The following is a 23,087-nucleotide window of genomic DNA, read 5'->3' as shown; positions in this document are numbered from 1 at the left end:
CAAAGCAAGTATTTTCATTTAACTAAGGAAATAGACAATGTGACATTATTTATGACAAAAATTTGGATAGGATCCCAAATAATGAACAAAATAAATGGTTAAGTAAACCACGATGCTACTATATGATGAAATGTTATATACCATCAAAACTTATATTTATGAAAGCTTTTTTAAAATATAGGGAAGTGTTCACGATAAAATGTTGAGTGAAAAAGCAGGATATAAAACTGTATACGTTATGATTTTTAACTATATAAAAAAGTATATGTATATATAGCCATTAAAAAAAGTCTGGAAATGAAGCCACTAAAATATTAACATTGTTTCTGAGATTTGTGAATATGGGTGATTTTTACTGTTTCTATACTCTTGTCTTTATTTTCCAAGTTTTTATCATTGATGAACAGTTTCTCTATGATGAGAAGAAGAACTGGGTGGAAAAACACCAACCCAGTTAGTTATCTTTGGCTTGTGAAATTATGGGTAATTTTAACTTTTTTTTTTTTTTTTTTTTTTTTTTTTGGTACGCGGGCCTCTCACTGTCGTGGCCTCTCCCGTTGCGGAGCACAGGCTCCGGACGCGCAGGCCCAGCGGCCATGGCTCACGGGCCCAGCTGCTCCGCGGCATGTGGGATCTTCCCGGACTGGGGCATGAACCCGTGTCCCCTGCATCGGCAGGCGGACTCTCAACCACTGCGCCACCAGGGAAGCCCTTAACTTGCTTTTTAAAATTTTCTGTAACTGACATATAAATTCTAGTTAGGGACAAAGTTACTTAAAAAAAAGAAAGAAGGATTCTAAAACCTAGTTTTTTAGTTGTTTGTTTGTAAGTTCCAGAATGATACAGATGTAATAACACCTCACAATTATTTAGCACTTTTTAATTTCACTTTTAATAGCACTCTGACATTTAGAATTACATTTGATTAGTAAAAATATTTTGCTAGGGAGGCCAGGTCTTATTATTTTCATTTAACAGGTGATGAAACTGAGGATCAAAAAAACTAAGTGATTAGCACAAAGTCACAATAATCAGTGGCAGAGCTGGACTTGAAAGCAGGTCTCCAGAACCCAAGTAAGTCCAGTGCTCTTTCCATTCATTCAAGACTGACTGTGGTATAATCCAAGTAATCACCAAGAGGTAGAAACACAGAAATCGTAACCCTTCTTTACCTATGAAGATCAAGTTCCTGAATGACCCCCCCCACCTAGGTAGGAGAGTTCAGCTGAGGAAGTTATAATTTTAGGAGGTGAAATAAAGGGCAGGGGAACTGAGGTCACGTAAACTTTTGAACGCCCTCATAAATATTGTTTTGCACAGTAAAACAATAACAGTACATTACATAAAAAGAATAACGAGAGTTTACATAGCTTAAATTAGTAAATGTGATAGGCTCTGTAGAGTTTCCATTTAGATCTTGAGACGGTTTCCAGAGGTGATGAGGATGTATCACTCATTATGGCAGTGGAAAATGGGGGTGACAGTGAAGCAATGAACAGAGGTGGACTGTTAGTCCAAATCATGGATCTTCGTGCTCTCAGAGTCTTCATCAAAGTCCAGTCCTGAGATTATAACAACTTGGGGCTTTAGCCCTACCAAGCAAGTGAAGTTACGTGGCATGACTTAATGACTTTGGCTCTTCTGAAGATGCTGTCTTCTCAAGTCTTTTCTGAAGACAGCTTGGCACTTCTGTATAGAGCTCAAATTAAACCATTTAAGTTTGTCTGAAGGCAGCTTCTCTGCTGTCTGACACAGATACTTAAATGGCAAGACTCGATGATTTAGGCTCCTCTGAGGTTGCTTTCTTCCGAACATGGTGTTGTAGAAAGACTCCACCTCTTTATAGAGTTCAATTAAGTCGTTCAAGTTTTGTACGATGGCAGCTTATCAGCTGTCCAGCAATGGTATTAAACGGTACCATCTGATGATTTAAGTTCTGCCGAAGATGGTTTCTGTCCAATGTGATTTCTTTTGCAAGGCGTAATGTCACCTCTTTACTGAGTTCTGCCAAATCACTCAAGCTTTGAACACGTAAGATTTGACATGTAAAGGTACCCATTTTTCCATTACTTTCTTGGGGAGGATTTAATCTTGTTCTTAAAATTTTTCTCCTGTTGCTTGTAACTGTATTTGTCTGCAGTGCCATAGCTTCCTAATTATCTTTATCATCACTTATGATAATCACCTCTGCAGTCCCAGGAGCTTCCTGAGTCATCCTCCAGCCCAGCACATCACGTGAACCAGCATCAACCAGTTCAGATTCAACTTCGGCCAATGACTGCTCCTGTGCCAAATGTTCACCCTCACCTACAGGTTCTGTTTCATCCAAAGACTTTTTGTCTTCAGGAGAAATCACTGAAAGATATTTCACCATCTCTAGCCACATCTTCTCCCCGATCACATGAATGACAGGCTCTGTTAAACTATCTAATGCCTATTTTATGAAGAATACAGCATTGGTGATGGTGTAGGAATCCCATGCACTAGGATCTTCAGACAGATGAACCTTTGTGAGATTCTGAACAACAAAGTTATACATTAGTTTGGCCTAAGTCTTCCTGAATGGCTGGATCAAACACCGATCTAAGCGCTCCAGGACCTGAAACAAGCAACTGGTTCTAAAGACAACCTTAACATCAGGATGCACATTGGCAAATGCATCTGCGGCACCAAGAGGACAGTGAAGAATCAGTAGGGCTTTGAATTCAAGACTTTTTTTCTTGTAAGTAGTCTTGAGCTTCCGCAAGAAAGCACTGTTCAAACAATTCCTAAGGGGAGAGGGAGTCACCCAGGCTTTTCTCTTTGCACGCCAGTATACTGGCAACTTAGCTCGGATTTTCCTCTGAGAAGACATGGGCCTAGTTTTCTGTAGAGTGGTAATGGTTTCACTATGAGGTCACCTGAAGTATTAGCACAAAACAGAAACACCAGCCTCTCTGTTTTGGTTGACCTCATGTCAGAATCAGCTGGCTCGTGTTCTTCAAAAGGGCAGATGGGATTGTTCAAGGGCTTCCAAAGCATGGCGGTCTCGACAGCACCAAAGACTCGTGCAGGCACATAATCCCCCCTTCAGTCGCTTTCTACAGTTGTGGCAGATACAACACGGGAGCTGCAGGATCAGGTGACTTGGTCTCCGGGTCATGGTGCACCATACATTTCTCAACCCTTGCTCCTGGCAATACTTTTTCTCGGGACCCACTTCGGTATCTGAAAACATGTCTTCGAAAATTCTTCTTGCATGATGGCAGGTCCCTTGCATGGAAAGTGTTTTCTTATTCCTTTGCTTGTCTTCAATCCAGAGGTTTAACGTCATTTCCATCTTTTCCATCCTTGGGTCACGAGGGATAAAGCATCTCTTAAGTGACACAGGTCTACAAGAGGTGATACTGGCCCTAATAAGAGTTTCAGCTTTCCTTATGGTACGAATTCTTTAATACCATATAAACGACCTACAAAGCTATCTGTTTTACCTTTGAGAAGATCAAGAGCGTCCCTTTTCTCTTCAAGAGACATCACCCCTCTTACCCTTTAGCAACTCTCTCTGGTGCCAGAGTCCTTGTACTTGGCTTTACTCTCTTCCGCCGCAATAGTCACGTTTATAGAAGCCATGTTTAAGCTTTATGCTAATTAATGCAACCTGACAATTACTTACTAGAGATTTTATATCTCCCAATGTTACAAAGTGTCAGCGTATGACATTTAAGGACCAAATGGTATTATGAACAACACAAGGATAAACGATAGTATATTGTTGGGATACTCGGTGCAAAAAGGGCTGATTGTGTAGGGGGTGACTGTCAGAAGAATGGGAGAGGAAACAAATAGCTCAGAAGTTTCTTCCCACCTTGTGATATAGTCAGAGAGACAATAATGGGGCACTTGGACTGACTTCCGTATACTCAATTCAAAATTTTCATGGCTGTCAAAAAGGTATACAGAAGTAAATCCACCTATACTCAAATTCCCAATAAGGGCAACTTGCAGTTAGGAAGGGATTTACTATAAATTCTCCTGTAAGTTATCAGAAAGAAAGTCACTATTCATATATTTAAGACAGTACTGTTGCTATGATTTCCCTTGGCTTACCACTATGAATTCAAGGCTATGTGAAAGGCAAACACAGCATAAGTGTATTTTCTGTAAACCCACAGTAAGTCAATCAAACATTATCCTCTGACAAAATGCAACCTCCGAAGGTGTAGATGTAAAGGTCAGGCAGGCCCTGAACAGCCCACGCTCAAGAAATGACTACTCGAGAAAGAAAGTGACAATGAAAGAATAAACTAGCCCCTTTTCAATGCCCGGTCACTGATACTTTACTTTTATCCCCTCCTCCTGGGAAGATAGAGCGAAGCCTGGCTTTCTTATTCTTCTCTTCAGGGGCCATGGGAAGTGGTTTGGAGCTGTGGTTGAGTGCCGAAGAATCCCGGTTGTTACTATTCATCCTCAGTGGGGGAGCTGGGGGTTTCTCTTCATTATCCAGACCGTCAGACATTTTCAGTTACAACTGATTGCACAGCTCCTAAAGACAAGGAGGAGAACACAGGAGTTAAGGGAGGTCTAAAAGACAAAGTGGTAAATCTGGGGAGTCTAGCATCTTAGAAACAAAAGCATTCATCTCATGTCATCTCAGGTTTGGCACTGACCATTTTGAGGGGTTTCTTTTCTAGAGGGAAGGGAGCTGCCTGCCTAAAACCCAACGATGCCATTTCCCAAAGAGGAAAGCGAAGGCAATAATGAATGGCTTTTCAATATGTAGACACAAACACCTAAGGTCCCTTCCTTTTCCCCCAGTGACACTCTATTTTCTGCTGTCCACTCAGTCTTTTAATGAACAGTTTCCAATCTTTCTTCTTTAAAAATTCTATCCTCATGATCGTGGTCAGGTAGCACAACCTCCTTGGAGTCTGGAATTGACACAGGCCTGGCTGTTGATACATAATGGCCCACAACAGTCATCTGTTAGTTGCTTTGACACTGGGATGCCTTTGGCGCCTGATTCTTACCTGTGTACACCTGATCAACAAAACACACCCTACTGTTTTATGAGAAAGAACTGAGAAACAATCTAGTAAAACCTGGTAGTTTCAGCAGAGTTGGGGTGGACTGCTAGGGGAAGAAATGCCCCATCTGCAAGGAGCAGGCAGAAGATAAAGCAGAGCCCAATGCCACCATGAGCAAAGAGGAGTTCCAAGGAGAGGACTGCTTCGTGAGGAGACACCATAACCTTCCTCCTTGTCATATTTTATGTCCTGGAACAGGGAACAAGGGAGTTGACAGGGGTAACAGGGTGGTAAGAACCAGTCTCGTTTTAACAACTTATCTGCTCTTAATTTCATTCTTCTTCAGTATCTTGTGCTGAGGGTTCAATGCATTCAGGTTTCATGCCACTGGAGGGTTAAGTGAACTAGAAAAGCACAGACTCCACAAGGAAATGTTTCTGCTTCCAGCTGTCTTCCCATTCTCATTCAAGTCCTTGCATTAGGGCCCTGACACTTGCCATGCATGTCACGCATGAAGAGTACCTTCTAGGGGAGACAGGGCAGGGGAGGGAGGGATGGAGTGGGAGTTGGGGATTAGCAGATGCCAACTATTGTACTTGGAGTGGATAAACAACAAGGTCCTACTGTAGAGCACAGGGAACTATATTCAATAGCCTGTGATAACCCATCATGGATAAAGAGTATGAAAGAGAACGTATATATACATATCACTGAATCACTCTGCTGTATAGCAGAGACGAACACATTGTGCAAATCAACTATACTTCAATATAAAAGAAAAAGGGTACCTTCCAAGTGAATCTCCAGTTCGAATACAAGGAAAATCAAATCCCACTGCAACAAAATCTCTGTAATTCCATCAAGTATTAACTGGCACTAATTTAGGAGTGTATGAGCTCTCCATACACAACTTGGCATATCACTTTATTCCAGTAACATTTACTATTAACCAACCTAAGTACAACAACCACAAAAACAGGGGTCTCCTCGTTACCTGCTACAGTGAGAAATAATCTACCTTAACTCTTTTCAGCCCTTCAGTGGTTACAATGTGTTTATTACTTTCAGTAATGAATTCTAAGTTACATTATGTTATGTGGAAATTTTTACTGTTTTATATTTTCTCAAATATATAGAGCCTGTACGTATTCAAAAATAGCTGAGTGTCAATTAAGTTTCCCCATCTGCACAGGTGACTGCCAACTAACAATGATTGGTTTGACCTTGGTTTGGACAAGAGATCTCTTTTCCTTTGCCTAAGTGTCATGCCTTGCATTATCTTAATTAAGACCCAATCTGTATTTTCTTTTCAGGAATCATGACCGTGAAATTATCAGTAGTAAATGTTGTCACCACCAGCTTGATTAAGTCTCATATTTTCCTATACGGGTGAAACTACAGCACACGGTAAAATGAAAACCTAGCTGTGCCGTCAAGGATCAATTATATTCATAGATACTGCTGGTAAATATATGAAATCAGTGCTAATGGGTCGACATTCCCTTTCACATTTTGATTTTGGTCCTTCTAAATTCATTCTTTCTCCAGAAGAAAAGTGAGTTTAAGACTGACTTCACCAGTGGTATTCTGTATCAGACGGGTTCATGGTTTTAATTTAGTCACTACAAAGAATTTGCCACCAGAATAAAAGCACTATATATTTTTTGTGTGTGTGCGGTACGCGGGCCTCTCACTGTTGTGGCCTCTCCCGGTGCGGAGCACAGGCTCCGGACGCGCAGGCTCAGTGGCCATGGCTCACGGGCCCAGCCGCTCCTTGGCATGTGGGATCTTCCCACACCGGGGCACGAACCCGTGTCCCCTGCATCGGCAGGCGGACTCTCAACCACTGCGCCACCAGGGAAGCCCAAAAGCACTAATTTTTTCTCTGTGTGTGCTTTGTCTGTTTTACTTTTCTGGGTTCAAAAATAATGCCTGAATATGTGGTGATTATTAACTAAAGCTCAACATACAGAATCTAGGTTGGTAAAAATAATGAAGTCTGAAGGTTATTGCAAAAGAACTGAGGATTCTAGGTAATACCTAGAAAATAGTGAAAAATGTGTCTCAGGAAGAGACAGCCACCACATTCTGGATGATACCTATTTTCTGAGGACATGTTAGTTAACTTGAGATGACAGAAGTCAGAGAAACATACATACCCTCTTTAACATGATATACAAAGTTGACCTTACACAATAAGGCAAACAGGAGTCTGAGCCAGTCAGGGTTCTAGTGCACCTCCGTAATCCAAAATACTAGTCTCCTTTGTTCTGGATAATCAGGTGTGGGTAACAGTGGCCTTTTTTCTTCCTAAATATTCTCTCTGGGTAGAGACTCAAAAGGTAGATGCCCTGTTTCTTTTCAGGTCGGGAAACAAGGGCTACTTGGGATATAAAATTCACACTATACTCTCCTATAGTAGACTAGAAATCCCTGCCCAGAATTTGAATACCACACACTTGCTGCGGTCCGTATCACAGGCATTCTGCAAGGGACCCAGCTTAGATGGCCCACCTTTCTACTGCCCAGCAAACTGGAATTGGTTTAATTCCATTCAACTTATCAGGGGATTATAAGAGGGGCTGGAATAAACCTCTTTTACAGAGATGTTAATGAAATTGAAGAATCTTTATCTACTTCCACAATAGGAACATGAAGCAAATAATCACTCCGTTTACCTAGACATTTCAGATTTGCTTTTGCTCAGATTATCCTGCTATTACGTCAGTTCTTCATGACTCTTTACAAGGCAAAACCAATCTTCATCTTCTTCTCACGATTCCAGATAATTCTGAGCTGGTGACAAAGGAATAGGGCTGGAGACTCTTGTTATCTCTAACTCACCTTCAAAGCAAGTGCCTCAAAGCACACTTTTCGGTGACCGATGGAGAAAGGGTAGGGCCCTGTAAGGAAGCCTTGCTGTTAATGTATTTGCTTCCCAAGTGGGAGGTGTCTCCGACTATTCCACAAACGTATGAGAAAAAGGGGGATTCTATTCTGTTATGTTTGTAAACAATGCCGATTTACTAAGCCACATCCCTCCCCTGAGACAGCTTTCTACAAAGGATACTATTAATGGACTGCTGGTTCAATCTGCCTATGAGGTCATTATTTCCAAGATCTTGAAAGAGACTATTTTGTTTGGGGCGGCTGCAGGCTCTATTTCAAGAATTGTACAAAAGTGCCATTATTCTCCAGGAACCCAATCGAAAAACTGTTGATCTTTAAAGTTTAACTGTTGTCGTTCGCTTCTGCAACACAGCAGAAACTTGCAAGTGCAGGTCACGCTGGATCCAGCCACAGGCCATTTCATTTCACTTTCAGAATGTGGCTCTTAGCATTGAGGAGGAATCTGAATGGACAACCAGCAACAGTTTGTATCTGTTCACAAATTGCTTTCAGACTTGGCTACTAGGTTTTTCAGAGAGAATTCAAATGGCTTTTGTGGACAGTGTACTTTTTGTCCAGCCCTTGGGACTGAATGTGGCTTACCGATGCTCTGTAATTACAATTGAAATTCATCAGCAGTAAGAAATGAGCCTCTTGTCTCATGATAACCAAGAAGCCAGAACATCCCTCTTTCAGAGTACTAAGAAAGATTAATTCTCTATTTCCTCCCCTCCTTATCTCCCTTTTCTCTCGCTCTTTTCTCTACTCCCCACTCTCACCCCCCAAGCGCAAGGGCAGGCACGCACACACAGGTGCATACACACACACACACACCCCTTCACTGAGTTGCCTTTTGACACAGAGATTTGCTGCAAAGTACTTCAGAGGAAAACTTTTATCAAGGTGCATGGCAACTTTAGATGAAATGATTAGGCATTATAAATAATTGTCATTATTCTCTCATTCTTCCAAAATGTATTCTCTTAATGTGGTGACAAACTAAACCCTCAGAGAATGTTCAGTAGGTTACAAAAGAAAGCCGCCAGCCTGCATGTTCCAGGAGTCAAGGGGAAAGACAGGTGCTCAAGTATACTCTAGCTAATGTGGCCAAAATTCATATCATGGCATATGTGTTGAACTGGATACAGTCAAAAATGCCAATTGTGCCCATTTGCCACAGATGCTCTACCCAGGTGTGTGAAGGGTGAGACTCCAGAAATACTGGCCCTACAACTTGCAAAGATCATCTATTAAGCCATTAGCAACTGCACTAAATATTTTCGTCAGATCTGGTACCATCAGAGACAGCCCATATGTCTGTATTATTCTGTCTGCTTTCAAAAATCTAAATAACTGTTTATTTGCATATTTTCCCAATGAGAGACAAACTAATAATGGTCTCCTTTCAAAAACAAAAGGCCAGGCCGGCAGATGCACAGCCATGACCTAATAAACCCAGAGGTAAAGCTCCCAGACCACCAACCACACAAGGCCATTACTATAAATTGGTGAGCACATCAATATCGCTTATCTCCCTGTCATATCAAACTAGAGGATCTAACACAGGAATGAGATGTAGCCCAGGGGAAATTTCCAGGGTGAACTTCCTAATGTTTCTGAAATACCTACATAAAGAACAGGGTTGGCTGCAAGACACCTAGAGCTGATGAGATGACAGCTAAACTGACAAGAGCACACATGAAATAAGACTGATTTTAGGATCTCAAAAATGTAGTAAACAGGTCAAAGAACTCTCACTATGTTTAGACATTAACAGAACATGAGAGCGTTTCAAATTTCTAGAATCGGGTAAATCTTTTTAACAAGAATTAGCTCTATAGATCAAGAAAGAGTGAACTTTAAATGACAGCTTCCAGACTTGGAGGTATTAAGTAAACATAGATTTAAAGTCAGCCAATGTCTCCTTAGACAATGATATCAACACTGGACTGTTCTTCGTTTTTCAGGATGAGGTTACTGCTTTTACTATAAGAATGACGTATACACTGAATTATACTTTGGTGGTGGGAAAAAGGATCCAAGAGTTACTTGCTGGCTCTTTCTTGGGCTTCCTTGTAAACAGAGGCAGACATTTTCAAGATGGCTAGCTGAGCTTCCTGGGATAAACTGTGATGGGGAAACAAATGATGCTTTGCTAACTATCCTATGCTGATACTAAACCCACTTTATCTTGGACACATTCTTAGCAACTGAACCAACCAGCCAGACACTTATGACTGACAGTGTAAGAAGATGTAGTGAACTGTTTTCAATTGCCAAAAAAAAAAAAAGAAAAAAAGAAACAAATCATCTAGCCTTCTACAAAGGGGACAATGTATTATCATTTGAAAGAATGTTTATACCTTGCTTTACGTTTTTACAGCAACTTGTATCTGAAGATTTCTAGCAACTTTTCAGACATTATTTCCCATAATATGCTAAGATGCCAAAGAAGAGAGAAAGGGCTCATTTTATAGGGAGGAGAATGAGCCAGGTCTGGGTCCCTCAGCAGCCCTAAACCCACACTCCCATTCCCAGACAAGGTGGACGAGAGCCCGACCCCTAACAATAGTCAGCCAGATGGGCCCAACTTAGCATTGCCACCATCTTGTCTCAAATTGCACACAGTCATGAAACATGTCATTCCCCTCACTAGATCATAAGCTCCTTGAGGGTAAGAACTCCTCAGTCATAACTATAATGCTTTCAAACTGCCTAGTACAGTGCCTTGTTCCCAGGAGGCATTAAATACACATGTGAGGGAATGAAATGGAACTCTGTAAGTTCTATGCCTTTGTTGAAGCTCTGAGTAAGTTTTTCATGGTGTTGAATAAGCCTATATGCCTACTCCAAGCAGGTCTGAGCTAAGAAGGCGTTTGGAAATTTTGGCACTAGTTTAACTGCCAAGCAATTGGGCATCACGTAGATGCCAGCTACCCTCGGATTACCGACACCTCATTTTTTACTATATGACTTCATAATGTCCAGGAGCTTATTTGAGCTCTTGCTCTTATCTGAGCCGGACACCAACCTGTGAAGAAGGGAGCACCATCCCCATTTTCCATGTGAGGAATTAACAAGGCATAGAGGTGAAGCGACTTCCCCAGGGTCACAAAATAATTGAAAGAACTGAGACCAGAATCTCGAACTCTCCTCAATTCCCCTCCCATGACACCATTACAATATGGATCCAAGTAAACCCACAAACACACACACATTCTCTCTCTCCATATGTGCACTTTCAACCTCCCCGAATATTCATATGACAGTTCTAGCTTTTTCATTTCAACCCACTTCAGGCTGGTACTTACCGATTTCAACTGCTTGTCTCATCCAAAGACCCAAGGCTAGGAGATTTACTGACAGAACTCCAAGAGGATTCGTTGGCCGGTAGGACCAATTCTTAGATGGCCTTGTTTTGGGGCTTGTCTGTTCTGGGGCACTCACCAAGGGAACTCTGCTATCAGAGACAGGGGTGTGCTGTTTCAGAAAGCCTGGCCTGGGAGATACCATTACAGCGTGTAATGGAGGGAAGCCATTTCAAAGATCATTTGATCAGGAGTTGCTGAGCTACTTGTTAGGCAGATTTGCAAAAGCAGCCGGACAAGTAAGGGAGGCACTAGCTCTTTTTACAGCCGCCTCATTTCAATCTTAGATCCTGCAAGAGATAGCTCACTACTGACACACATACAAGGCATGGTCACACAGAATACGTTCATGCTCTCTCTCACACACGCGAGCAAATGAGGTCGGTTCCGCTGTAGTCCTGTTCTCTGTTATGAGTGGCTTCCACTGTTTGTAGCAGGAACTTCACAGTAATGAAATCCAATAAGCCAGCGTATTGTAGTTGCAAATTTCAATAATAGCTTGCAAATAAGGTAATCGATAGGTATACCCCAGCATCCAGACCTCATACACTGCATATATTATAGGGGGCAAATAGTTCCTATTCGAATGACTTCTTAAGCTTCTAAATGTATTGTGTATGCTGCGTGAGCCAATGCCAGGAAAATGCTAATAATCACCTGACCTGTGTTTGTATTTGCAAACTGATGCATTATCACAGGTTTCAGCTTTTCATTTCCAACACTGATGCTTCTAAGAAGAGAAAATAAGATGCATAAAGAACAGAGGTAGACATTTTTGTAAGCGTTAAAGAAAATAAAAGATGCCTCAAATAAACGTGTGGAAAAAAGAAAAGGGAAGCAAAACCTAGTAATAGAACATTTCCTAGTTCTCAAAAGAGAATGTAGTATCCTTGCAAGCAGTCAGATGGAAAAAATTAGATGCAGACTAGCAGCCCAAGTGAACAGGATATGGTAAACCAACATCTCGAGTCTCTGGGGTTCTAGCTGCTCGCTGTTACTATGCATGGGTGATAATTATACCCTTCCCTGATCCACTCTGGCAAAAGAGCCACAAATTCCCTCAAACTCAAGCCTAAAAATTCAATTCCCAAAGTTGCTAGGGCTTTTTGTATACCAGCGAGATGTCTGGACATCGTTTTCGAACATGTGCCTTATGGCTTATCGTCCTAGGAACTTGCTCTATTCTCAATGTTCTACACCCAAATCGGCCTTCTATAGGGAAGGTGCCCATTGAATATTTGAAGAGAAGAGTTACATGGGGTCAACTGAGATCTTAGCATTACATATTTCTAAACTAGGAATTGAGATCATTGTAGCAAAGCTCAATGCTACCCCCTCTAAACTAGGAATTTAGATCATTTTAGCAAAACTCATATGCTACCCGCTCCCCGCAAAAAAAAAAGACATCCTGCCAGAACTGGAGGTCAAAGAATTTGAGCTGGTGCAAAATGCAGCAACTCTTCTTCAAGCTTTTGCCCCTTAACCTAAGTTTACAAAAGAGCTGAGCGTGTGTCTCAGCATCTTATCTGGGGGCTATGGTTAAGGATGAGGAAATACTATCTATTAAAAACAAAGGGGGGCTTCCCTGGTGGCACAGTGGTTGAGAGTCCGCCTGCCGATGCAGGGGACACGGGTTCGTGCCCAGGACCGGGAAGATCCCACATGCCGCGGAGAGGCTGGGCCCGTGAGCCATGGCCACTGAGCCTGCGCGTCCGGAGCCTGTGCTCCGCAACAGGAGAGGCCACAACAGGGAGAGGCCTGCGTGCCGCAAAAAAAAAAAACAAAAAACAAAGGGCTTCCCTCAAATGCTGAAGGAAGAACGGGACGTGACCAGGCCCAATTGCCATCTATCCCACTTCACAAATGGTAGGGGATAAACATCCAGCTGGCCATAGCCTTAGCTGCAGGAATTCCCCATCTCCTACCCCCACCTCTTACTGCCGCCAAAGAGGATTATTTTTGTCTTAAAAAAAGACTGTCCATGGGTCTAAGAAAAGATTGTAATCCACCCAGTGAAATGCCTCTAGAAACCAGAAGCCCGAAGGATGACCTCACAGTCGAGCATGCTGGCTTCCCTATGGCTTTCCTGTACCAGGTAAGTTCTTCACTTACGAGCTGTCAGATCCACCCAGTGAGTCATTCTCCTTGCTGCCCGTTACTCAGCTGCCACTGTCCACTTCTATAAGACGTGGCTCATGACATGCAGCAGATCCCTCCTCCAGCACTCGATCAGCTACGCTGCCCCAGTGCTCACCCGCACACACAAAGAGAAGGCTGCCAGGTACCTAAGTCTTTCTGGAGCCTGGAGAAGCCTCCAGGCTGAGAGCACAGGGCCCAGCCCTCACTTCAAAGGAAGGACGTGATAGCCCGGTAGGAAAATTGCAGATAAAGCAGAAGTAGGGTTTGTTGCAAGGAACGCGAGTCAGCAGGCCTGAGTTCCCAATGACTCCTGTGGAGGTGGGACTGTGGCCTAGAACACATCTTGACAAACATTTGGGGGAAGAAAAAGGGAAGGAAAGCTGGGTGTTTATAATAAATATATATAACTCCATTATAATTCTGTATCAAGCAATGGTCATCTCAGAGTGTTCGTTCTCCTTTAAGATTGAGCCTAGGGTAATTCCCTGGTGGTCCAGTGGTTAAGACTCTGTGCTCTCACTGCAGAGGGCCCGGGGTTCAATCCCTGGTCAGGGAACTAAGATCCTACGAGCCGTGCAGTGTGGCAAAAAAAAAAAAAAGATTGAGCCCAATACATTCCCTGCACTCACAATCATGGCAGCCAACCACCAGCAGGTTTGGTGGCCTTCTGCAGTCTCTTAGACATGCCCTACACTCTTCTGGCCAGCTTAACTATGAGGGTCTATAATGAGGGTCTATATGACGGTCTTTATGCACAGCTGTATAAAGAGAGGAAAAGAGAAGATCTTAGGTCAGCCTAACATTGCTTTTTATAGGAAAAGAAACCAGTTACGTGCCTTCTTCTTGTGGCTTGTTGGCTGACTTTCATTTCAAAGAATCCTAAGACCAAAGCAGAGACCTACTCCCCTTTAACGGTAAGGCGCTGCGAGTAAAGAGATAAATAAACGCCCAGCTCTGAGGGACATTATAGATTTGAGCAGTGGGTTTCATCTCTGGCTGCATACTGTATATAAAATGTGTATTAAATACACAGATAAAAATATAACTACAGAACAAGGGCACGTGTATTACAAATTGAAGGGGGCTACAAAAAGACGGACTGAAGAAGGGAAGACTCTCCTTCACTGACTGCTATCCTATTGGATGAGAAATCAGTGCCAATAATCATACCTCCCCATATAAGGAAAGTGTTTGATGTGGATGTTCCAAAGAACATCACTGTCCTGCCTTTCATCTCCATGCCACAAACATTCATATGTACCAGGTACTGTGTCAGGTACAGGGGGTATACAAAGAGAGGTGAATGAAGACCAGTCCCTGTCTTCAAAGAGCTCACAGTTAAATGAGGATGGTAGACAGGCATACATGCAATAGGGAATACAACGGATGCACCCAGGTGGGCACAGAATGCTTTGGAAGGACACAGCAGAAAGGTAACTGAGGTTCTCAAAGAGATCAGAGATATAGTACTTCAGCAGGGCATTGAAGGATGAGTAGGAAAGCACTAGGTTGGTGTAATACATTATTCAACAGTATATTCCAGCAAACAAATACTCCAAGCATGCTAGATTACGTTTCTTAGCCTTAGGCCTCTGTTTCTGCTGAACTAAGTGATGCTGGTGCTATGTAAGAAAAAGAACAGATCTTAAACCTCTGGAAGAAAGTAACACGTATGAGACTTTCAAAGGCCAGAACACTGGCTTCTGGTGAACTATGGAAGGGATCAGTAAGGGTGACACAAAGCATTTTCCAGAACTGAAGTCATATATGGGCAGAACAGACTTCTTTTGGGGAAATATATTAAGAACATAACACTTGGAAAAAGAAACTACTTCCTTTCATGCTACATTTAAGAACTAAGTTGCATCTTGCTCTGCAATTTTAATTTTTGGAGTTGATTTCTGGTTAGGTCTTTTTATAAACCCAAAAGAATTGTCTCCAAGCAAAGAAGAATGGCTAATTCTAGCCCCACTCCTGGATTGTTCTGTGATCTTCAGATAATCACTGAATCTTCATAAATAAATTCAATCTTTCATTCAGCATTTACACGGTGTCTAGTATGTGCCCAGGAAGGCAGGGGATGCTTTGGAAGGCCAGTGTAGGAAGGGAAGCTAATACTCCCCAGAGGCATCAGAGGGCATTACACTTGAGCAAGGTATTGAAGGGTAAGGAGGAACTCACCAGGGTCTAGGGCAAGAGATGAACAAGTTACAGTCCCCACCCTCAAGGAGACAAAGTATAATGGGTGTTGGCCGTGACAACTCAGGCCAAAGATGACAACGGGTTGCTACTGAAGGGCAAGAGAGGGGCTCCCAGCAGCCTGAAGAAGGATGCTTCACAGAGGAAGTACACTGGAGCTGAATTAGGAAGAACAAATAACCAAACCACGGGGAGGTCACGTTTCAGGCACAAGGAACAACATGTGCTAAGGCCGAGAGGAGAGTAGAGACAACATAGTGTATTAGAGAAACTACAGGTAACTTGGTGTGACCGGAGCAAAGAAGAGGGATGCGAAAAATAAGACCAGTGGAGATCAAATTAAGAAGGATCTCGTATGCCTTTCTTTGGGGTTTGGACTCTTCCTGTCTAGATAAAGAGATCTCAAACAGTGGAATGGCATGATTAGCTTTGCATTTCAGAACTATTATTCGGGTGACAGTGTAGCAGATACAGCAGGTTGAAGAAAACTTGGGGAATTTTTTTCCCATGCAGTGGGATGTTCCAGGTAGAAACATGGGAATAATTTTGAAAAGAGACAACTCTCAGAAAAGGAGCCACGGGAGAGGAAGCACAGGCAGTATGGGAATAGAAAGACAGGAAAAGAGAGGTTTCAAGAGGGGTCTCTATTTTGGACATTGGCCAAATATGGCACGGATGCTAGACCTGGTGTGATTAACGGGTCTCAGCACCCCAAATGGAAATCTGGGTAGAAATATATTTCTATCCCAAGAGGCCCAGAGGAATGTGGGAGGACTGATTTTTTTTTTATACTTTAGGGGTTTTTCCAGCTTTACTGAAGGATAACTGACAAATATAAAATGTACATATTTAAGGTATACAGTGTGATTAATGGTTTGGTATATGTATACTATGTGAAATAGTATACATATACCAATTAACATACAATTGTGGAACGTGAAATACAATCACGTTAATTAATACATCCATCACTTCTTTGCTTTGTTTTGCTTTTTGATATGTCGAAAACACTTAAGATCCACTCTCTTAGCAAATTTCAAGTATACAACACAGTATTATTAACTACAGTCACCATGCTGTACATTACATCCCTAGTGTAGCCTTTAGTTTTTGTTCAGGATTCCAGACAGAACCGTGCCTCAGTTTCTGGTCTTTTCGGAAACGAGAGTAAACAACTAGCTTAGAATGGTGATTAATAAAAAAAAGCTAATGAAGTTGGTATGCTGATAGCAAATATGATTATGCGGGAGATGAGATATCATCTCACACCAATCAGAATGGCCATCATCAAAAAATCTAGAAACAATAAATGCTGGAGAGGGTGTGGAGAAAAGGGAACCCTCTTGCACTGCTGGTGGGAATGTGAATTGGTACAGCCACTATGGAGAACAGTATAGAGGTTCCTTAAAAAACTACAAATAGAACTACCATATGACCCAGCAATCCCACTACTGGGCATATACCCTGAGAAAACCATAAGTCAAAAAGAGTCATGTACCACAATGTTCACTGCAGCTCTATTTACAATAGCCCGGAGATGGAAACAACCTAAGTGCCCATCATCGGATGAATGGATAAAGAAGATGTGGCATATATATACAATGGAATATTACTCAGCCATAAAAAGAAATGAAATTGAGCTATTTGTAATGAGGTGGATAGACCTAGAGTGTGTCATAGAGTGAAGTAAGTCAGAAAGAAAAAGACAAATACCGTATGCTAACACATATATATGGAATTTAAGAAAAAAAATGTCATGAAGAACCTAGGGGTAAGACAGGAATAAAGACGCAGACCTACTGGAGAACGGACTTGAGGATATGGGGAGGGGGAAGGGTGAGCTGTGACAGGGCGAGAGAGAGTCATGGACAGATACACACTAACAAACGTAAGGTAGATAGCTAGTGGGAAGCAGCCACATGGCACAGGGATATTGGCTCGGTGCTTTGTGACAGCCTGGAGGGGTGGGATAGGGAGGGTGGGAGGGAGGGAGACGCAAGAGGGAAGAGATATGGGAACATATGTATACGTATAACTGATTCACTTTGTTATAAAGCAGAAACTAACACACCATCGTAAAGCAATTATACCCCAATAAAGATGTTAAAAAAAAAAGCTAATGAAGTTGGTAGCTGATAACAAATATGATTATGCGGGAGGCCCCTTAAATGAGCAGCCACTGGCCCACCAGTAATAACCATATTCCCAAGAGAATAAGAACACGTTATTCTGGTTTTGGCCAATAGGACAGCCCTTATCAGTTTTATAGAAAATTTTTCTAAATTTTTCTAAAGACTCTACCAACAAACATAAACATTCTACAAAGACTAAATAACTGCAAATGGTCCTCGAATACGTAACTTCTGTATAAGTCCATACACAAAGAAGAGAGAACAAACGCAGTGACACAATGGAGATCTCGGTAAAAATTAAACTAGGAATATCTAGGAGGAAGCAAAACAAATATCTAAGCACCCTGTCTTTATTACATAGCAAATAATAAAAAGCTGAAGGGAAACACCAATTCACATGTGATGGGAAAAAAATCTCTCCCTAGCTATATCTATTCCTCTCAACAGAGAAAGCAAAATTAAGACAAATATAAACGTAGCAGCAGTTCTAACATGTGTATTTGGCATTATGGAATGGTTCAGTGGAGAGCAGGACACGTGGGCTGAAAATATTAATTTGGAGACCATTAGCATGCGAGTAGGTGCAATTGCCCAGGAAGAGTATAGAATGAGAGAGGAGGAAAGACCTCGGCGGAACACCAACATTTTGGGGCTGGAAGAGGACCCAGGGATCCTCGAGAAATATGCTTCAAGTAGAGGAACTGGCTCTATGACATCATGGAAACCAAGAGAAATGTATTTCAAGATGAATATGGCTATGAGGCAAATGTCACAGAGAGGTCAAAAATGTTCTTATCTTTTTGTCCTCCCATCCTTTCCCTAGAGTTCACTAAAATTGACGCCTTGTCATTTTCAGGTCAGAAGAGAAATGGCCAAGTGGCACCAGAGGTCTGCTGATGTGTTTCAGAATGTTTCGAGAATCTCCAGGCTCTGGACATTTGGTACTCCTTGAGCAGCATGAACAAAACCACACGGCAGGCCTCAAGAAAGATTTTCCTTTTGGTGGTAAATGGTACCACCGTGACCATATATCACTCAGCCTTGTTGCAAAGGGTACTCTTATGATGTCACATTTATTGCACTTTTGCAACATGTTGGGCATCACACAAGACACAGAGAGAAACACCGTGTGGTCTGGCGAGCAGCTAAACTGTAGCTAGTAGCATTTAGACATCTTTTCACAGGAAGGATCATGCTCAGTTCAAACAGCTCATATTCGCCAAGTGTCGCCCCAAAGACTTTGCCCAACAAAGATGCAAATATTCTGCCTAGACTAGTACCTTCTCAGCCCAGCACCGCTAATGAGCTTCATGACCTTGAGTACATCCCTTGGTCGCTCTGAATCTATTTCCTCACATGCAAAAGGTGACTACCTCACCAAGAGGTTGTGAGGATCAAATGACCCACATGTGGGAAATGCTTTGAAGTCATTTAAGACTTTTTACCCCACAGAAGGTGTTTACAATTACTGCCACAGACTTCACAGGCCATAAAAAAAATCACCACCATTCATTGAGATTTGATTATGTTCCAGGCACTCTGCTAAAAGTTACTCATGTACAAGTTCACGTAACTTGCAAAACCACTTGTGTTATTATTTCCATTTTACAGGTGAAACTGACATTCGGAGACATCAGTTCACTCGCCAAGGTCACAGAGTAAGACTAGACAATCTCAAAGACAAATACCATATGATACCTCTTATATGTAGAATCTACTAATAAAATATGACAGAAATGAACCTATCCACCGAACAGAAACAGACTCACAGACCTAGAGAACAGACTTGTAGTTGCCGGGGGAGGGGGCAGGAGTGAGGACTGAGAGGTTGGGATTAGCAGATGCAAACTATTATATACAGAATGGATAAACAACAAGGTCCTATTGTATAGCACAGGGGACTATATTCAATATCCTGTAATAAACCATAATGGAAAAGAAAAACAAAACTATACAATCCCATGTCTGTGTGACTCCAAAGCCCATGCTCTTATTTATGCTTCCTCAATCACATTACAGTTTTATGTGATATGCTGAGTTCTCAGTTACTCACAGCTTTTGCATGGACACAAATGCTCTTAGGGCTCTGAAGTGAGTGAACCGTGCCTCCACTCTGCTGTCTGGGACCAAAGCCTGGAAATGAGCAGACCCCCTGCCCAGGACACAGAGATTTCAGCATGAGAATCAAGGGCAGAGGAGTGCCTGTGGTTAGAGACCAGACCTCTGGCTCCACCAGCATCAGAAGTCTTTTCCATTCCTCCTCTCCCAGGTTTCTGTACCCGCATATGAAGGTGACGTTACCGAGGGCCTCACGATTTCAAGGGAAAAGCTGTAGGACTAGAGGGGACATTGAAATGAACATGAAACATTGCTACAGTGGCCAAATAAGCATGTCTGAAAATGACACAGGAAATGAGGAAACTCGCATGGGTTAATTTTATTTTTCACGCATCTTCTTAAGTGGAAATGAGCATTGACCCCTAGCCCCTGGTTAAGCAGAAATAAAGACTTAAAGGAAAGCACGCAACCAGTCCTGTGAAAATCGGGTCTTTGGCAGCAAGGAACCATACTGTTTCTCTGTTACCTCAGGGTTCTGCCCCTTTGAGAGCACCTCCTTCCAAGGGCTGTGGTAAGGATAATAATAAGATCTACCATTTTTGTTCAGCACTGACTATAGTCCAGACATTGTGCTAAACGCTTTCATACAGTATCTCAATTCATCCCCATAACAACTCAATGAGGTATTAGCGTCGTGCCCATTTTACAGATGAGAAAACTGAGACTTGAGGATAAGTAATTGACTCAAACAAGGTTACATGGCTAGGAAGTGCCCAGATTGGGATTCAAATGCTGGTCCAGCTGATTCCAGAGTTGGTGCTCCTAACGCTTCTATCATAACAGATGACAGGGTTATTAAATATTTTGAGAAGTATAAAATACCATATACATGCAAGGGGTGGGTCTCCTTACTTAGCGCTCCTCATTGTATTCAAGTGAATTCAGGGAGGTGCATTTTGTCCCTCCTAAAATTCAGCCAGTACTGTCAGTTTTATAAATTGCTTTCGGTGAGTCTCAGCTTATCGGCAGAAATGATCAAATGTAAATTTGCCGAGCTATTTCCCTAAAGCTGTCTCCTGGTGGAAGTGGTGGCTAAATCTTAATTAAGTACAATATTTCCATTAAGGTCTAAAAGCTCACTTTTATTCCTCTGCCTGATGCCCAGTGACAAAGCACTTTGTTACACAATCTTCTAGAAAGATGAGCCATCTTTCCTGTGCTAAGCAAGATGTCTATGAGGCAGTTGGCTTTGGGAAGTGTCCTCCCTAAATCCTGACTGCTGTTTCCAACCACTCATGGGCCCTCAAGGCCTTTTGGAGCCTGAAGACCACGGAATGACATGATGAGGATTCCGCTGACCCCCAACTTCAAGACTGCTGCCTTGTACTATGGTTTCATGGTGATTCATCTTTCCCATTCAAATGAAATTACCTCAGGGGCAGAGTTTGTGCCTCTCGCCCATTTGAATTTCCCTCTGGGCCTTGTACTATGTGTGGCCCACAGAAGGTCCTCAATGTGAGCTGGTAATGCCACTGGAATTCTGGAATTGAGGGAGAGAGGCACTGGATCTGTCCTGACCACATGTTGCTGCCCACCCACCCCGTTTAGTTTCTTAATCGAGTTTCTCAAGTAGCTGCCCTGGGCCCGGCGTTGTGTTAGGCACTGAGCATCCAAGCTAACTAAGGTGGTGTGGTCTCAGCTATCAAAGAAGTTCTCGATCTAATGATGGGTGTACATGGGGTGGGCTGGAGAAGTGGTATCCCAGAGTATAGGCTCTTCCCCATGGTGTGCTGGAACCCATGTCCAATGGCGGCTTGGTTATATTTTGAAGTGTTTTTACTCCAGGGAGACTCCAGCAGGGGCAGCCACGGACTACGGAGACTCCTACAAGGTGCTCTTGGGGCCTAGGGTGGCACATGGCCCTGGCACCCGGCTCCTGATCTATTGGTTCACTCCGGGGTTTTTTTTTTCACCCTCTGCAGGGAAATCTACAGTCTGTCTGGAGTGCAAGGAAGTTTCTTCAGCTTGTCTTTACCCACGCCTACTGAGAGATCTCCTCTGTTAACTTGTTAGTAACAGCTGCTGAAATTCCAGTGGGGTCTATATGTGCTCGTGCACACTCACAATAGGAACATGTTTTATCATCCAGCTAGCTCATTGGCCTTTTCTTTCTCTTTCTTTCTTGAATACCATGGTCCAGGGTTAACAGGGGAAGGGCAGACCTGGCTGGATGAGAGGTACCTGCTGGAAGCAGGACTGCCCTTTCCACGTGTCTAATCAGCAGGCAATTCCAGATCATAAACATTAAACCAAAGACACACTTTCACATAGGAAACCATTATGAGTGCATAAAGAAACGCATGCTTCACCTCCCCCTGCCCTTGGGAGAGAAATGAGGTGGCAAGTTAAGCCGTAAACTTCCAAAAGATAAACAAACCGTTGAAACCCTAACCTCTCTGGAAAGGAGTGGCTAAGGTTCTGCCTATTAGAGGTGATTTCTGCAAAAGGAAACTATGGTGAAAGGATGTAAAACTTGACCTGAGGGTTTGAGCAGCTACTTTTAATCCTAGACATAAATCTCACTCCTTTCTGCTAGAAAGATCCAGTCCCATTGGCACCTGGCTGAGAGCAACACTCTTCCTTTTAGCCAGAGGTGAGAAGAGAACTAGCGGCAAATAGGGGGGAAAAAAAGTGACAGCTGTGACTACGAACTACTGCCTGTAATTGGGTGTGTTACAATGTGTGTGTGCGTGTGTGTGTGAAGTGAGAAAGTGTGTGAATGTGATAGTATCAGTGCGGGGGTATGTGTAAGAGTTTGGGAAAGTATTACATGGGTGTGTACGTGACAGCATGGGTCATTACTAGTACTATTGTGAATCTGTGTCAAAATGAGTGTTGCCATGGGTAAGTGTGATTACGTGTGAATGTGACACGGTTAGAGTGACTGTATCAGTGCTGAATATATGAGTGGAAGGGTGTAATTCGGAGTGTACAAAGATAGAAGAGTTTAAATGGGTGAGATTGTGTTTATGGTGTGAGCATGTATAAATGTGAACATATGAACATGTAGGCACACGTGTGTGTTCGTGACTTACGAGCTGTGTAAACATGTAACTGTGAGGAGGAAATAGTGGTGTCAGTGCAAATGTGTTGGAGTGTATGAAATTGAGCGTGTGTATGACCATGTGAGAAACAGGCAGGGAAAGTCAACCTATGTCTGCGTACGGAGTGTGTGTAATTGTGTAGGAATTTGAGGGAGGGTTAAGGGTGACTGCATCATCTGAGTGGAAGTGAGTGTG

General features: G+C 42.6%; 1 protein-coding gene across 1 annotated transcript in view; it reads right to left on the bottom strand.

Moving 5' to 3' along the window:
• Nucleotides 1–23,087, bottom strand: part of PAK3 (p21 (RAC1) activated kinase 3) — a 107,398-nt gene that overhangs the window by 82,172 nt on the left and 2,139 nt on the right. Inside the window, exon 2 of the mRNA XM_082680815.1 lies at nt 4,321–4,522. Within this exon, the coding sequence (XP_082536941.1) occupies nt 4,321–4,495 (175 nt within the window). The 5' untranslated portion in view covers nt 4,496–4,522. The remainder of the gene's footprint in view (nt 1–4,320; nt 4,523–23,087) is intronic.

Source organism: Grampus griseus (assembly GCF_964374135.1).
Source record: "Grampus griseus genome assembly, chromosome: X".
NCBI classification, from domain to species: domain Eukaryota; kingdom Metazoa; phylum Chordata; class Mammalia; order Artiodactyla; family Delphinidae; genus Grampus; species Grampus griseus.
The sequence above is the reverse complement of the archived record's forward strand: the minus strand, read 5'-3'. Positions and strand labels throughout refer to the sequence as shown.